Here is a 17854-nt window from a genome sequence, read left to right as displayed (position 1 = left end):
ACACACTTCATGCTATGGGCTCAATCTGGCTACAGAAGGCCCTGATCCTTTTACTGCAGTCCTTTAAATACATCAGACCAAGACAAACATACCCCAAGATGGAGACAGGTCCCAAGACTGGGTGATTTAACAACTCAATGGGAACAGGGGGTAATTTACATGGAGGACCCTGGGAAGTGGCACTCCAATTAAAGTAGGCAAAATATCTCTTAACTCTTAGGATCTGTATTATCTTCTAATCTACTTTTGTAAGATTGAGAGCAGTGTACCAGTTGCACTGAGACATTTCAAATGATACCAGACATGACTGTTAGTTCACTTGCATTGCCATTCTCATGTCAAATAATTTGCTACAGCATCTGAGCACTGGTGTTTCATATCAGTCAGAGAACATTGCAGATCCATTGGTTTTAGATATGCATGTGCATCACAAACACTGTTCTTATATGCTGAATCCTGTTCTTCCACAGAGACTTTACCATTAATAATGTCATATACATTGAGAATGTTGTGTTGTTTCCAATGCACTGTATTGACTTCAACTTTAAGCAGCGGTTCTTTAGAAGAACACGGTAAAACGAGTCAACAAGTGGCTGACTTGAGGTAATGTGCTCTGGAGTTCAGGAGTGCTGTGGAGGGGCTGGACTACAAAGATGAATTGATTGATTGAGTACTTTATTGAACAACGACAATCAACACGAAGTGTTCAAAAGGATAAAAACACAAAAAGCCCGTAGGCTTATTTCCATTGTGGTCCTTAAGATGTAAGATGAGTAACAGTACATGTACTAACAACATTTAGGACAATGAAGAAAGGTAGCATAAAAAAATACATGTAAATAAACAAACAAAAAAAAAAACACTAATAAAAACACAATAAAAAAAACTAAATTCCCAAAAGACAAACAGACACACAAGCAGACAATAAAAGTATTCCTACTACTTCAAGGATTTCCTTACTTTTTTTCTTTTTTTCCTCTTTATAAGTTTAATAACCAAATTTTTATTGAAGATTTAAAATGATAATAGGAAGAGCTCAACAGTTTAAGGTTTAAAGTTAACCCATTCCATAAGACAGCTGCAGAGTATAGACAAGTTTCCCGGGCACTTCCGGTTTACTTCCTGTTTCTGCCAAGAATTTCCGGCGCGGGCTGAGTAGTGGTGCAAAAATGGTGTTGGAATGGCAACATTCGACCGAAAAGCTTGTTAAAAATGGTGTTTTGACCATTCCACATCCAAGTAAGGTAACATCATGGGTGGACAACATGTCGATATGGCCCAGCATAACAACATCCAAGATCTTTTCTTATTTTATTGATTCCATGGCGGTGGGTGGGAATGCAATTAATAACCTGAAAAGCTCTGAGGCGTTTCAGTATCTCCATTCAGACAAAGTGGGCTGTGTACTTTTACACGATATGGGCAGTTTAATTTACCTAAAGGCCGATGTTCAACCAAGCCAGTCCGTTAACAATTCAGCGCATAACGCCTGGGTTTTAGTTACCAAGACGGGAGATGTGGAGACTGCAGGTTGTACCTGTATCGCCGGACCCGGACGTTCCTGTAGCCATTCAGCTGCCGTGCTTTGGAAGGTACGTTAGCCCATCTTATGCTTGTATTAAGATGTTTGTATGTAACGTTATCCGTGTGTTAATCTATAACAGAACACGTCGAGTAATACAAATGTGTGTGTGTGTGTGTGTGTGTGTGTGTCTTTATGTGTGTGTTTGTGTGCGTATGCATGTGAGAGAGAGATTGTGTCTAAGTGTAAGAGAGTGTGAACTACCCCTGACGTTCCCGCACAAGGTTGCAATTCTTAAATTTGATCTAACAAAGGAAAAGGTAAAATATTAACCATAAAAATTGTTTATTGCTTGTACTTGGGATGAAGTAAACATCTGTTGAGTTTTTTTTACATAAATTGTTTGATAATGTTGAATTAAAAACACAGAAATGCAGTGGGTATTTTCTTTTATTATTCTTTTCAACTCTTTTTCCAGATTTCTTTATCTAAATAAGTCTAAATATACTCAGGCATAAAGGGGTTAAACATTGATGTTAATGTTAATGTTATTTTGATTTACAAAATATTTATCTAAAAGAATTGTGCTGTGATGCTCAAACAATTATTTAAAAAGTGTGTGATTTTGTTTCTATCTGTCTGCAGGTAGAAAAAGCTGTGAGGCAAGGGAAGACAGGGCTTGCCTGCACTGTTGTGCAGAATTACTGGAATGCCGGGACAAAAAGCAATACTGGGCAGCAAAAAATCAGAGATGTGTCTTTCCGAAGACACAGCAGAAATAACCTATACCAACCAGCATCACAGGCCTCCTCCTCCAGCATAGTTTCTACACCTAGTCGCAAGGTAAAAGTCCATGAGACACTGGAAGAATGGCTAAATTACTGTCTCTCCACACCAATAGCGGCACTTTTCACTGCACCTGGCAGTGGACTAATGCAGCTCACTTTTAACACCAGCCTCCCTGCTCAGTCTGCCGAGACATCAAAAGCTCCACTGCCCCTACATCATGGTGATCACAACACACAACTGTAATGTGAGAAATGTAGGGCATTCTACACCACATACATTGACATGACCACAACCCAATTTGTGTACATTGAGCAGCACACAAAAGAACAGAGCAGGGAACAACTGTGGCATGACATGCGACGGGTACGGATAACAGCAAGCACAGCCAAGAATGTGCCAGTTCGGGCTACCACAGCACCAGACAAATTCTTGTCTGAACACCTCCATCCTACCTTTCAAGGTAACGCAGCAACCTGGCAAGGAGCAGAGGGTGAAGAGCACGCCAGGCAATACCTGCAAGACCAAGGTCATGACATCGATGTGAAAGGTTTGGTGGTTTTGCCCGAGTGAGCCATGGCTTGCTGCGAGTCCGGATGGTGTCATGAACAGAGACACACTACTGGAGATCAAGTGCCCTGTCTTAGTCAGAAACCAGTCCCTTACTGAAGCACTTGCTGCTAAAAGCAGTGAGATCAAACGTATGCCCACAGGGGAATTCCATCTGTCCTTCAATGGGCCAAAGGGATATTACATGCAGGTGCAACTGGGCATGCACTGTACAGGGCTACGGCAAGCCTTGTTGGTGATTTGGAGTACCACTGAATGTCTGCAGCTCAACGTGCTCTATGACCAAACCTTTGTTGAGGGACATATCTCAAGACTACACTCCTTCTATTTCACCCACATGTTGCCAAAAGTTGTCGATGACTTCGATGATGGAAGGCTGGAGTTGTGTTCCAGATACATGGATGCTGTAAAATGACCTGCTTATGTGTACTGGGGTGATTAGTCATTCCTTTTTTAACCCCTTGTCCCCTGTTGTCACAAATTTGTGACAAATCCTTTCTAGCTTTTATTTATTTTTATCAAACAGATTTATTTTCTTTTACTTACTTTTATTTATTTTTATATCAGTCACTTATTTCTTTATTTATTAATTTTATTTATTTAATATTTTATTCCAGTCTTTTTCTTTTTGTGATATTGTGAGATTTTTTTTTCCTATATTTACTTTGTTTTTATTTAATTATTTAAAAAAATCAACCATTAAGGAGTTAATGAAATTGTTTGTATGGAATGGGATCAATAAAAATTTATTCATTTCTTCTTAAATCAATTTGTTTATTGTCATGTGTCAATATTTACAATACAAGAAAAAGAATAGCACTCACATGTTTTTCTTAGTTAAAACTCTGTTTTTTCTTATCAAAAATCACAACACCAGAAAGGGAACAATAACAATAAATTTACACAGGTTTTTCTACCTGAAATTATATATATATATATATATATATATATATATATATATATATATATATATATATATATATATATATATATATATATATATATATAAAATAAAGGAATATGTACAATAAAAAAAATAAAAAAAACAACTGCAGGTAACCCAGGTTTTGATTTTCATAGGGACTTAAACCTCATTTGAAAAAGAATAGCACTCACAAGTTTTTCTTAGTTAAAACTCTGTTTTGTCTTATCAATAATCACAACACCAGAAAGGGAACAATAAATTTACACAGGTTTTCCTAGCTGAAAGTATATATATATATATATATATATATATATATATATATATATATATATATAGGTTTTCCTAGCTGAAAGTATATATATATATATATATATATATATATATATATATATATATATATATATATATATATAATAAAAAAGGAATATGTACAATAAGGAAAAAAAACTGCAGGTAGCCCAGGTTTTACTTTTCATAGGGACCTAAACCTCATGTGGCAGTCGGATGAGTCTGGCCCTCATGTTTGCTAAAGCAACACATATGGTAAGAATCTTGTCCAATCGCGGGATCATGGAGATGGGGACAGTTTGGGACAGAATTTTGAAGACTTCAAGTCCCTCTCCACATGTATACGGACATTGGCCACTCGTCTAGTGCGCGTTACCTCCTCATTGGTCAATTGACCACGCTTGTGGGTAAAGGCAGGAATATTCAATTTCACCTTCCTTTCATGTAGTACATCTTGAATTGTGAAACCCCTGTCAGCCATTACTTCATCACCAGGCCTTAGGGCCTCCAGAAACCCACTGTTCATAGTGATAAACTTGTCACTGCTTTTACCAGCATAGGCCTCTGATATAAACATTATCAGCCCATGAGGTGACACAGCAACAAGATATTTGGCAGTATTGGTTCCCTTGTAATGACTGAAAGTGGCACTCCTACAGTTAAGGTTTGTTGCTCTCTGAATAGCCGTTTCAGCACAATCGATGATGCAAATGGTCTGGGGGTGGTTTTTTTTAAAGGATGGTGGCATGTTAGCACGTATAACACTTCTTGGCAGCCAGGCAACCATGGGTTCAAGCTGCTCACCCAATGTATCAATCCAGTGAGCAATCACCTTACTTACTTCACCTTTAGACACTTTAAAGCGCTTTGCCACATCCCCTAACACAAGGTTCAGTTTAAGTTTCATGAGGGTCATCAGTATTTGGTCAACAACAGGAATACTACATGATGGTTTACTAAATGGCAACATCGTTTTCACCAAAGTAAAAAAATATACCAGACGCAGTCCTGTGTACAGCAGCAAGGTATCATCATCCAGGAGCATATCATCAGCCACAGTCTGACCCCCAGTCTGCGTCGATTTGTTCACGTGATCCAACTTTGCCGCGTAGCTGTGGTCAGTTTTTGTTAGTTCCTCCCATTGTGTTGCAGCATCTTTAAACTTCGGCTCGATGCACACTTCTAAAAGACAAACAGCATCAACTATAAATGTATACCCAGGTAAAAAAGTAGTATACTTTAGTGTATTTGAAATATGAATAAAGTACATGAATTATAAAAGAAGTATGCTTCTACTTGTTGTACTTTATTTAAAGAGTATTTGATTTGTACTTTTTAAAAGTATACTTCAAAAAAGATGTAGTTAAGTTCAACTTAATAGTCCAAACAGTAAGTATACTAATTTATCCGTAATCAAATTATTTTTTAAATATACTTTTTGAAAGTGTACTTTGTTGTTAATGTATTTTAAATTGTATTGAAGATAAACATTTTAAGTATATTAAATTTGACATACTTACAGTGGCAATTCAGTGTACTTATTGGAAGTATATTTTTTGGAAATTAATTGTTAGTATACTTTTTTAAAGTGTACTATGTTCTCACTTCATTAGAAGTGTGACGTCTGTACACTTTATACAGTACACTCTAAATTAAGTGTATTTCTAGTGGCATATCAGAGTACTCTCATAAAATATGTTAAAATAAAAAAATGTATAGTGGTAATTTTGTGTACTTTTAGTATGTAAGTTTATTTGTAATACAAAGTATAATTATTAACATGTACAATGATTTCACTTCATCTGTAGTGTAATCTTAGTACACTGTAAACAAAGTGCACTAAATATAAGTGTAATTTTTTAGCATATCACAGTACTGTCATAAAATATGCAAAGATGCAAACACTTTTAGTGGAAATTTAGATATGTATTAATTTACTGTAGCCTACTAATGGAAAGTGTATTGACATTGTTAGGCTGATTTCTTAAAGGGTCATATGCTACAATGCTGCAGTGAGTAAGACAAGTTAATTTTGTTTACTGTTACATCTTGTATTAATGCACACACACTTTATTGAAAGAAGGGTCACTTTATGTAACAGGTAAAGAACAGTAATTCTTTGTACAGATATTGTATTTACAAGTCAATTCAATAGGTCTCAGGAATTTTGGGACTTCTTTGCAGTATTCAATTTTCTTGATGCCACATTAGTCTCGTTCAATGTTGTTTGGCAGAGGAATAACATATACCTTCTCCCTGGATTCAACCATGACACATTTGCGTGTCAATGACTCTGGATGGATGGCATACACTATATTGCACTCAGACACTTCATACACAAAGCTTGATGCAATATTAAGTGTTGTGTCTCTGCACAGCTTCCTTCCAGACTTAACAAGCTCCTTGACCAAAACACAATGTGTTGCACCAGAAACAACCAAATTCACAATTCTGACTAATGTGCCATTCTGCAACTCAACAACAGAGTTGATTCTTTTCTGTAGGCGGTTGTTTGTGTCAGAGTGATACAGTATTCCATTCACAATGAAACGATTGTAGTAGGAGGCTTGTTTCACTCTAACACCTAGTAGGTCATCTATTGCAAACATGTGTAAAACCGAGACATCTTTCTGTACTGATTTACCAAAAACTCTGACATGGGCACTGATCCGAACTGATTTATCAGTTGAACACTTTCTGCCCTGTAGTTCATAGAAAAGATCTGTGACATACTCATTGGCATTATGCATAACTGTTGCTCCTTTCTTTGTGAGGCTCCTTTCCCTTAGGTACCTTTTCATTATTTGGACAGGGACATGAGTTGTGCCATTGAAATATGTCAACAGGGTGCCGTTAAAAGATTCAAAGGAAAATGTGGATGTGGCCCACAATGGTCCCCAGTTCCTCACACTTGCAGCCAAGTGTGTCATGAGGTGCACATTAAATGACACATTTGCTGTGCCATATAACCCCTGAAACTCCCTGACAAATTTTTTCAATGCCTGCTCGGCTATCACCACCGCTGCCTCTCTGATCCTTTCTTGCAGTAGATGATATACTGCAAAAACCAAAAGGAAAAGATGATTCCAGTATTTTCTGGGGAGGATCCCATTTAAAACTGGCAAAGCATAAAACAAAAGAAACGACCTCCACTCAGACGCCTTCCAGAACTTCCTTTCTTGCATAGATCGTGGTACTCTTGTGATCTCAGTTGGTGGTGAAATTTTTTTAAGCACTTCGTCAATCTGCTCAGTTTGGGTGCCTATGTACCAACCATGCTGATGGTTTGTGGAATCTAACCACAGAGAAGTCAGCTGTCTAGTAACTCCAAGGCATACACTATGCTGATATTCTGGAACAAAGCCTTGCACCATTTGAAATTTGTCTAGTTTCATTAGTTGACTTGGGCCTTTCACTCCCATTATGGGCTGCTGAGGTGTTGCATTCATGGCATTGTCAAAATGCTCAACTTCTGTACGAAGACGGGGTTCAGGAATAACATATGGATAGGAGCCTCCACCTCTGTGGTAACAGAAGTCACAGCCATAAATGCCATTAAACTGTTTCTTATTTTGGAGAAGTGGCCTTGCAACTGAATCTGCACTACATACAAGTGCATGCACCTTTGAAGTGCAACCATCTCCCCAGGTGATCCCATTACTTTGAAGTTCCTGTAGCTCTTGTACAAATGGAATTAGGAGAGTCTGTATATTAGGCTTGCTCTCTCCAAACCAAAGACAAGGAACACATATGTTGTTCTTCCTCTCTGTAGGGTGTAGCTCTATGATTTGGCACTGAATAGGCCATATTTGGCATCTAGAGCTTTTAAAAACAGGGATCCCATCACTGTTCCAGATCAGACTGATGTCATCATCACCTATTTCACCACTATCTTTAAGCCTCCTATACTCCCCTCCACATTGCACATCACAAATAAAACCTGGAGTTGATGTATGTCTTTGGATTTTGATGTTGGGATTTTCCAGAATCTCTTTAATTTGCAAAGATAAACTGATAACCAAAAAATATGAACCCTTTTCAAGACTAGCTTCCACATCAAATTCTGCCTCACACAGAACACACTGTGTCAAACCACATTCTTTTGTTCCAATATAATTAGAACACTGATAGCAGTAGAAATGGGGCACATACTCGCCATATTGGCCATAGGATTTATGGAAGAGATATGAGGTTGCTGGTATCAGTGCAGGGAAAAGTTCATGAAAAATTCTTAAAAGATGGTCCAGAGCAATCCCAGTCAGGTTATGCCTCAGGACATAAGCCATTAGAAGGAGTAAACTTTGACCTTTGGTAATTGGTGCTCCAGGGTACAAAAGGTCATCTCCACAATTTCCATCCTACAAAATGACACATTGAGATTGAAAAAAAACAAAAAACATTCAGTACAATGAACAAAACATTCTCAAGTATTCAGGTTTATCATATCTTGTCAAGTTTCTAATCATTTAAAAATGCCCTATATGAATGACACAGAACACATTAACTTTGCTCTACTACCTGAGCAAAATCTAACACTAGTAAAAGATTTTAATTATTTGTGATGTTATTTTCTAAATATGATTAAACATGAAATGTATGCATTATTCTGGGAACCCTTGGGATCGAGCACTTTTAAATAAGAGTTCATCTAACCATTTTTAGTTTAGTATTAGTCTCTGATGGGTCCCTTATGCTCGGTTTTGAAATTTACATACAATTTATGGATTCCTTGTGTGTAGCTAGCTTTGGGGGGGTCCCATTTTCTAGAATCTTGTGCCTTGCTGCACTCTTTGGGCATGGTTTTGTGTCAGCCAGAGATCTCAATTCAGCTTTATTGTGGCCTGCTGAGCAAAATGGAAGTGCCTGACATGAAAATAAAGTCTTTGTAATTCTATTCTATTCTATGGCAGAAGAATGAAATTTGTTGTTCAGATTGTGTGCATCGAGTCATCATAGCAAATCACTCCTGTAAAAGATACCCTAAACGCACAAAGATGAACGATAGCCTGTAATTAATTGTAATCTTACCTGTGACTGATTTGGGTTGGGTCTCTCAGCCTCTGGTTCTTGCATGGTCTGGTGGTCTCCTATATCAACCACATCGTCCTCAGCAGCTGATCCATTCTGAAGTTTGCACAAAGTGTGTGGCAAGTTAGTCACTGAATCTGGTGTTATTTTGGTATTGAGTGGGATCTTATAACACTAAAAGTTAAGCAACTTGCTCCAACCGCTGCACTCTGAAATTAGAAAACTGTGTTAGCTAGTTTGTTATGTTGTAGGAGTCAGTTCCTCAAAATACCAATAAACAAGCATAGTGAACAAATGTGTAATACCTGTGTCCTGTCCTGCATGTTTGTTTTTGTTTTTTATTCTGCACACTATTGCCACTAATCTATACGTTACTACTACTAGATATTTTGTTGTACTACACTCTGCCCCATATTGTATTGCACACACAAACACATATAGACAGAAACCCACTTTTATTGGCCATCCTGAACAATTTGGTGTATGATTTATGTGAATATCATACATTGTTCCATCAAATTGAAATTCAAAGTTTAAGTAAGCAGATCTGGTAGATTTTAAGTTTGTACTTAAACATTTCAAGTTAAGAACAATTAAAATCTTAATACATTATTTCATGCAATTAACTCAAAACCTTTCATTAGTATTAATTTATAGTTTTAACAAGCTAGTTTGCTAACAGATCAGTTTACTTAAAATATATTAGGTCTGTGAACTTGAAAGAAAAAGAAAGTATAAATACTTATAAATACTTATAAAAGTTAATTTGACTGAACTAATTAGTTTAATTTAAGTTTGTCCTACTCAAACCAATTGATTATTTTAAGCGTTAGGGTTTATAGTAAGTTTCCAAACAGACATCAGGTACAGACAGGAGTAGTTACAGGGTAGATCATTACATTAGCCTTAGACACAGGCCTACAGGAAACCATACAAATGTAAGTAATTCAACAATTGTTGGTCACATTGTTACAAAGTAAAAAAGTAAAGAATAGACAGTTAGGCTATAAGGAATGATTTGTGCATTGTCAGTGTCCTGACCTTACTGTCAGCTCTCTTTCTTTTTCCTGCTGTTGGCTGCAGTGGTGCATCATGGTGAGCTGGAGGCTGTAAGCAAAACAAAAGTCACCATCCATGTTACTGCACAAAATAAAATATAACCAAGTGTAAGTAATCTTATATTAAGATGAAAATATAATTTTGGTATTGTTTTTAGTGTCAAGGCAATTTGGGAATTAAGATTAAGATTTTTTGGCTGAAAACATTACACGTTGTAATCCATGCAATGTCATAATCATAAAAAAAAACTTTACTTCATCATATATGCTAGCATACTTCTCTGTCATGACGTCCTAAAATTCTGTCAGGGACTTCAACACCAGTGCTGCAAAGGTACTGCTTGTACCGTTTATGTCTTCTGCCTTTTCCCTGAAACAAAATACAATTTCAAGACAGTATAGCTTTATCCTATTATTACCATTATTATTTATTATTAATATTATTAGTAGTACTGCTATACTAGGGCCTTCTTCTTCTTATTATTATTTTTATAAGTATAATTATTATTAGTATTATTGTAGAAGTAGTAGGCCGACTACTACCATAATTATAAGAAGAAGAAGAACAAGAAAACATATCAATTTTTTTTTTAATAATGATAAAAAATTATAATTACCTTCCTGTGTCTGTATTCTGTTGTCCTTGGTATTTTCTTATTGGTGACCATTAAGTAGGATTTGTAGTTTGATTGTACAGGTGGCATATTTGAATAACTATTGTTGAGCACTGCAACAGATCAAGATTCAAAAATCAAGACTAAGCAATATGGCTACGAATGGACCCAGGAATTGGACCTACCCCCCAGTCGGTTCCCACATCCAATCAGTGTACGCAGCATTATCGACATCCAATCACGATGTAGAAGTTTCGGCGGCAATTAGCTATCCATATAGTAACGGTTAATGTTTGAAATTCTTCACTGAAACGCAGGCGGTAACAGGGTAAAGTTAGCACTATGTATGGGTTGTTTTATTTCGTTGACGGGTCCGTTATTGCAGAGAGTACATCTATTATACAGGATGCATATATAAATGCAGGTGTTACAGTGACCTGCAAGGAAGACATCCAGTCCCAGGAAGGCTGGATAGAGGTGATTTTGCCAGCTAAACGCAGGCAAGATCCGAAGCCGGTTGCAGCCAAACTGCTGTTCATGGCGGGTAAGTTCTAAAACATTGGAAATATTCGGAATACTTTTTGTAACATTAACTAACCGACTACTGTAATGTAATTTAACGTTACTGATGATGAAGTGCCTGAAACATGGCGCTTTTCCATTACATGGTAACGTTACCTATTCGACTCGCCTCGACTCTTACGAAAAAAGTACCTGGTAACTTAACGTTAACGTTAACGTTACCTGCTTACAGGTACTTTTTAGTACCACCTCAGCTAGGTTCCAAGCGAGCCTGAGCCAAAAGGTGACGTGAAAGCGAAGGGTGGGTGGGGGAGGGGGTTCCTTAATAAAGCGGGTTTTTTTTTTTTGCCAGCATCATTTGAAACAAAACGTGTCTTCTGGCTGTAGCAACAACAACACACATTCTACGTTGTGTGTGTGTGTCGCGTTAGGTCACGGCAGTTGGCGCCGCTTTTTTACAGTTCCGCGGAGGCTCCAAGCAGAGCTTTAGCCGTAGCCTACGTAACGTTACACACTATGATGGCTCGACGCACACACCAGCGCACAAGTATAATCATCAGGCCACTTACATAGGCTGATGTTTATACTTGTGTGCTGGTGTGTCCACCGAGCCGTCATATAAGACGACCAGCCATGCTGTTGAGGATATACTAAAATCTGCAATGGAAAACGGACGCACAATGTGTCGAGGCTAGACGAGCAGGTACCATCATGTAATGGAAAAACGCCATAATTAATAAGTCCTCCTACAGAGAACGCCCCCACACTAGCGTTTACAGACCCATAGCTTATCTTTGAAGTGTTTGGCTTAGGTTCTAGTGAAGGTTTAGCTAGTAACGTTATACAAATTCTGATAATTAGTTAAAACAAAGTTACTAAAGTCATTCGGTTGTCGGGGACAACATATTTATAAGGTGCAACAGGCTAAAATATAGGACAAATAAATTTTGAATGTACAGAGGGATGGACTCCTGCTGTAAGGTGGTATGGACATTAGTGCCCAATACTGATGAAAGTCATAAAGTACAAATAAAATTAAATGACAGTGACATTGCTGTCTTGAAATTATGTATTGAATACTTGAATTTGTATTTTATGTCTCTTATTCACAGAAAACTACAAAGAAGTAGTCCAGAAGCGTGTTGCTTTTCTCAAACGGGGGGATATATGGTCTTCCAGTCAGTCTGGCCAGGAGAAGGGGGTGGTGAAGCAAGGAATGACTGTAAGTTTGATTTATGACTTAACAGTTATGGAACATTGTGATTCCAGTAGGGCTGAAACGATTAGTCGACAATATCGTAAAAAAAATTGTTGAAAAATATTTTTGTTGTCAAGTAGTCGTTTTATTTATTTTGACCTAATTTAGAGCCTGCACTAATGCGGTTTGACCAATGTGGCACTGTAGCGCAAGACTGTAATTCAGCTCTCCTCGATGCAATTCAAGAGAAGAAGAGAAACAGCACTCAGAAACCAGGCGGCAAGGAAGTCGACTGGAAGTTGAAGTCGGCCGCATTCCGTCATCTTGTAGCAGAACTTCACTTGCGTTAGCATCCCATTGACTCCCATTCATTTTGGTGTCACTTTGACAGCGAACAACTTTACATTTGAGGCGTTTAAAGACTCTGTTTGTCCATTATTTATTTCTAAAGATACACGACAATGTATAAAGTGCTCCATTACCTTCTATGTTACATTATGGCCCCGTACAAACTTGTAAAAGTAGGCTAACGATTGCGTCATAACCACGCGTCTCTCTGTCGCATTACTGTACAGACAGGAGGAGAAGCTTGCAGGCAATTAACTTAATATGGCGTACTGGCGTTACATTTTAAAATCCTATACAAAATAATTAATCAGAATGCACGCACAGCCACTTAGAAGATTTACATCTGTCAGACAGGTTGCTGACGTCGTCAAGCTTAGCTTGAGTCTGCGTGTGAGAAACGGAAGTGCTAAAAAACTGTAAAAATGGGCTTCACTTGTCTTAATTGAGTTCCAATGGGGTCGCTGTGTCCATTTCTTTTACTGTCTATGTCAGAAACGCACCGAGCCAAACAGAATGGCATTTGGATATGAAAATATATGACACACGCTTTCCTCTCAATAACGAAATAACAACAAAAACAAAATTCACAGCAGTATGAAAGTAGCAGTTAAAAATGCATCTTATTACACCAATGTGGATGTTTGCACGAGCTCAGTAAAGCATTCACGTCACATCAATAGTTTTTCATTTAAATCAAGCAGCTTTATGGTATTAAACATTATTATTAAATATTTGATTAAAGTGATATTTTGGTTTGAAGAGATCAAAGCTTAATCTAGCTCAGGACCGTTTTGATTATCATAACCCATGATAAAAGTAAGGTATTTTAAGAGAGATTACTCTACCAGTCAAATGTTTTTGAATGCAACTTTAAGATTTTTTTTTTAAAAAGAAGTCTCTTCTGTTCACCAAGCCTGCATTTAGCAGTATTGTGCAATATTTTTACGATTTAAAATAACTACTTTCTATTTGAATATATTTAAAATTGTATTCCTGTGATCAAATCTGAATTTTCTCCAGTCTTCAGTGTTACACAATCCTTCTGAAATCATTCTAATATGCTGATTTGCTGCTCAAGAAACATTTATTATTATTATAGTCTATTTTGAATAATTTATCTTCATTTGCTGTTCTCATTCCTCAACGGTGTGTGACATTACTTAAAGTGGTGGTGTTGACATTTTCAAAATCATTCTCTTAAACAAGATGTATGTTGTCAGTCTGGTTCACAGATGGCCAAGATAGGCGAACAGCTCAAGAGGGACCTCAAACAGCAACCTCCAAGACAACTCAGTTCTACTCCTGCTAGATATGAGTCTGATTCTGATGAAACATGTTGTGATATTTTTGATCCTCCCAAAAAACGAAAAATGGTAAGTTTAAAAATGTAACTGACTTCATCAAATGTGCAGTGTTCCCCAGAAAATTTTACAGAGTTTACAGTGAAAATGCATGTACTATCGCACTTTGTGCTTTAATTTAATTATGTACCAGTACCAAAGTCCAAACCCAACCTACAAACCTATATGCCCTTGGTGCTCAGGGTACAGCTTGTGATGTAGCAGAACTGCATTTTTGTGAAAATGAGTTACTATTCAAGAGTGTATGAACTGTTAATTTCTACATACACTAACACCACTAAAATTGTGTTTTGGCATGTGTATGATTAGGAGTGTATAGCTGACATTGTTGTTTAAGGTAATTAGGTTGATGTTTTCTGCATAGGTGATTAACACCAGTGAGGAGGAGGAGGATGCCATCCCTCAGGCGGATTCTCAGCGGCCAGGGACAGTGCCTGCAGTTTTTGTTGAACTGGATGAGGACAGTTTAAAGGCTCTGAAAGGTGGGTGGGTGTATGTGTATGCTAGTAATGCCAGGGTTATCTCTGCCACCATCTAAACACTCCCATACACCTGCAGTCATTGTCATTGAGGCCCTGAAATCAACTTTATGTATTCAAGACATGCATCCCACTGTTAAAGGGTTAGTTCGCCCAAATAGCAAAATTTTGTCATTAATAACTTACCATCATGTCGTTCCAAACCCGTAAGACCTCCGTTCATCTCCGGAACACAGTTTAAGATATTTTAGATTTAGTCCGAGAGCTCTCAGTCCCTCCACTGAAGCTGTGTGTACGGTCTACTGTCCATGTCCAGAAAGGTAAGAAAAACATCATCAAAGTAGTCCATGTGACATCAGAGGTTCAGTTAGAATATTTTGAAGCATCGAAAATACATTTTGGTCCAAAAATAGCAAAAACTACTACTTTATTCAGCATTGTCTTCTCTTCCGTGTCTGTTGTGAGAGAGTTCAAAACACAACAGTTTGTAATATCCGGTTCAGGAACTAATCATTCGATGTAACTGGATCTTTTTGAAACAGTTCACCAAATTGAACTGAATCGTTTTAAACGGTTTGCGTCTCCAATAGGCATTAATACACAAATGACTTAAGCTGTTAACATTTTTAATATGGCTGACACTCCCTCTGAGCTCAAACAAACCAACATCCCGGAGTAATTCATTTACTCAAACAGTACACTGACTGAACTGCTGTGAAGAGAACTGAAGATGAACACTGAGCCGATCCAGATAATGAACAAAACATTGACTTCTTTCGGACAGTTTGATTCAATAAACCGGTTCTTTTGCGCTCAATGTAATGGCGTCATTGGCGATGATTGCCCTTGATTCAAGCCTTCGGTTTACCCACGCTCATAACACTAGCACAGAATCAGTTCAGAATCAATCACCAAAAGAATCAGTTCAGTTCAGACGCTCTGTGTGTCGGTCTGCTTCACGCTGAATCACACATGCGCAGTATCATCAGCTCCTCGGTTCTCGAATCGAACGCGTCTGACAGAAACGGGTCTTGACTCGAGAACGAGTCAATCGTTCGTTCGTTATCTGGCTCGGCTCGGTGTTCAACTTCAGTTCTCTCTTCACAGCAGTTCAGTCAGTGTACTGTTTGAGTACATGAATTACAAAAGTTAACAGCTTAAGTAATTTGTGGATTAATGCGTATTGGAGACGCGAACAGTTTAAAACGATTCAGTTCGATTTGGTGAACTGGTTCAAAAAGATTCATTCGCGAACCGGATATCACAAACTGCTTTGTTTTGAACTCTCTCATAACAGACACGGAAGAGAAGACAATGTTGAATAAAGTAGTGGGGTTTGGAACAATATGAGGGTGAGTTATTAATGACAATTTTGCTATTTGGATGAACTAAACCTTTAATTTGAAGAACATGCATGTTACGTGTTATGTCTTGGAATACAGACCTGACTTCCCAGATTACAAACTTAAAAATCCACTTAACTCTACCATTTTTGCCGTCATTGACTACTGTTAATACTTGTTTGAATTTCACTGATTAAGCAATATGGTAAAAGTGACAGTGGGTTGGTACTGATTAGGGCTGGGATAAACAATTATTATTATTATTTTTTTTTTTCAATTAATTTTGCGATAATTTTTCAGTTCATCGATTAATCTAACAACATTTTTTGCCTCTGGCAAATTGGCGCAGGTACCACTAATGTGACCACAAGACATATTGCGTTTATACATCTGTTCCCCTTCCATAGCGATTGAATATATAAAATTGTGTTTTCAATCATTTATGTAGATTTATTTATTTCATCCACTCCAAGAAATAGTTCCAATCTTCTCTGTTGCCAAGCAATGCAGCATATCAGTCAAGAGAAGGGTCCAGTAAGACTGGCTATGGCTTCTCTACACTACACAAGCTAAACTGAACATTCGCCCTACTCCATCTTCATACTCAATAATGGATTTACTGCCCTGTGGCTTTGAGTGAGTGGAACATTCATGTCAAACATGCATGCTAGCTGTGAAAAGTATGAGTAAGGATCCTCATCCAATCAGAAATAAATAAAAGTTAAACCAGATGTAGCTGTTGTAAAATGACATTTATATAGGTGCTATTTGTGTCACAATGTGATACTTATTCTTTGTGTCATAATGTGATACTGACCCTTTTTATACTATATCTTTATTTTAGAGCTTCCAGGACTGGTGTCTTCTCTCAAAACAGTCCTAAACAAAATGGAAGATTCACCTATGTCTTCCATGATTTCCAGCCAAAGCCAATCACCGCACACTGGCAGTCACACTGGCATTGAAGAAGACATGGTATGACTGAAGGACCTTATACCAATCCTTGTTTTGTCTTTGTTATGATTGGGTGCAAAAAGCATACACAAAAAAATCTTACAAGATCGCTCAAGTGACTGTTTGTGTTAAAACACAAGTGTTTGTAATTTACCTATTGTGTTTATCTGCTTGTGTGTTTTCACAGGTGTCATTGGGCAACTCATCAGTGCAAGTCCCAAAACGCCTCTATCAGAGGCTGAGTGGGAGGAGGATGTCCCTCTTCACACAAGAACTGGCCACATTGGTATTTGGCAGGGAAACTTTGGCCAAGGCAACCCTCACAGGGAAAGGAAAAAAAGGCGAGCTGAAGGAGCAGCTTGAGCCAGAAAAAACGAACGCAATCATAGGTACAGTAATGTCATAGTTATGAATCCAAATCCATTGTCATGATTGATTAACAAATCCATTATCATCAATGATTGTATTTCAATGTTATACATTGTCTATCCTGTTTTAATTCATCCCCATGTCTCTTTCCGGTTTTCACAGATGCAGTGAGGGAGAAAGTCGACTGTTCAAGGTTCCTCCTTTTGCCAATATCTGCTTTTGTGTGTTAATAATAAAGATCCTTTTCTTAAATTAAATTTGTAGTCTGTTGATTTAATGTACTTGAACTGAATTGTAATATAATACACTTGTAGTGTAATACCAACATTCATGCTTAAGTATAACAAATTGGGGATAAAATTACAAATGAGATGTACTTTCTATTTGTTTCACCTTAAACTATAATAACATTGTACTGAAAGTACGTGTCTATGATGTTTAGGTTGTAATTGAACTTCACTTTAAAAACATTATTATTGTCATAGTGGG

General features: G+C 37.5%; 2 protein-coding genes across 2 annotated transcripts; one reads left to right on the top strand and one right to left on the bottom strand.

The window, feature by feature from the left end:
• Window positions 1-4371: 4371 nt before the first annotated feature.
• LOC113064570 (uncharacterized) lies at window positions 4372-10917 on the bottom strand. The gene is made up of 6 exons (XM_026235422.1): window positions 10795-10917; window positions 10455-10547; window positions 10161-10226; window positions 9120-9215; window positions 7366-8449; window positions 4372-4655 (listed from the first exon to the last, which is right to left on the bottom strand). Exons 1-6 carry the CDS (start codon window positions 10879-10881, stop codon window positions 4372-4374), a joined length of 1710 nt encoding a protein of 569 aa, XP_026091207.1. The 5' UTR covers window positions 10882-10917.
• Window positions 10918-11101: 184 nt separating this feature from the next.
• LOC113064569 (uncharacterized) lies at window positions 11102-17536 on the top strand. Its single transcript, XM_026235421.1, has 7 exons — window positions 11102-11335; window positions 12426-12535; window positions 14080-14232; window positions 14585-14702; window positions 16887-17017; window positions 17184-17390; window positions 17528-17536. Exons 1-7 carry the CDS (start codon window positions 11134-11136, stop codon window positions 17534-17536), a joined length of 930 nt encoding a protein of 309 aa, XP_026091206.1. The 5' UTR covers window positions 11102-11133.
• Window positions 17537-17854: the final 318 nt, after the last annotated feature.

This window comes from Carassius auratus, chromosome 47 (assembly GCF_003368295.1).
Source record: "Carassius auratus strain Wakin chromosome 47, ASM336829v1, whole genome shotgun sequence".
NCBI classification, from domain to species: Eukaryota; Metazoa; Chordata; class Actinopteri; order Cypriniformes; family Cyprinidae; genus Carassius; species Carassius auratus.
This window is presented reverse-complemented; position numbering and strand designations above follow the sequence as displayed.

Coding starts and splice junctions, on each gene's coding strand:
- LOC113064569 (XM_026235421.1), top strand. CDS start 11,134: ATGTATGGGTTGTTTTATTTCGTTGACGGGTCCGTTATTGCAGAGAGT. Junction 14,233..14,584: donor CTCCCAAAAAACGAAAAATG/GTAAGTTTAAAA, acceptor TTTTCTGCATAG/GTGATTAACACCAGTGAGGA. Junction 17,018..17,183: donor CTGGCATTGAAGAAGACATG/GTATGACTGAAG, acceptor GTGTTTTCACAG/GTGTCATTGGGCAACTCATC.
- LOC113064570 (XM_026235422.1), bottom strand. CDS start 10,881: ATGCCACCTGTACAATCAAACTACAAATCCTACTTAATGGTCACCAAT. Junction 10,227..10,454: donor TAGGACGTCATGACAGAGAA/GTATGCTAGCAT, acceptor TTTTGCTTACAG/CCTCCAGCTCACCATGATGC. Junction 4,656..7,365: donor TTCCACAAACCATCAGCATG/GTTGGTACATAG, acceptor TGTTTATATCAG/AGGCCTATGCTGGTAAAAGC.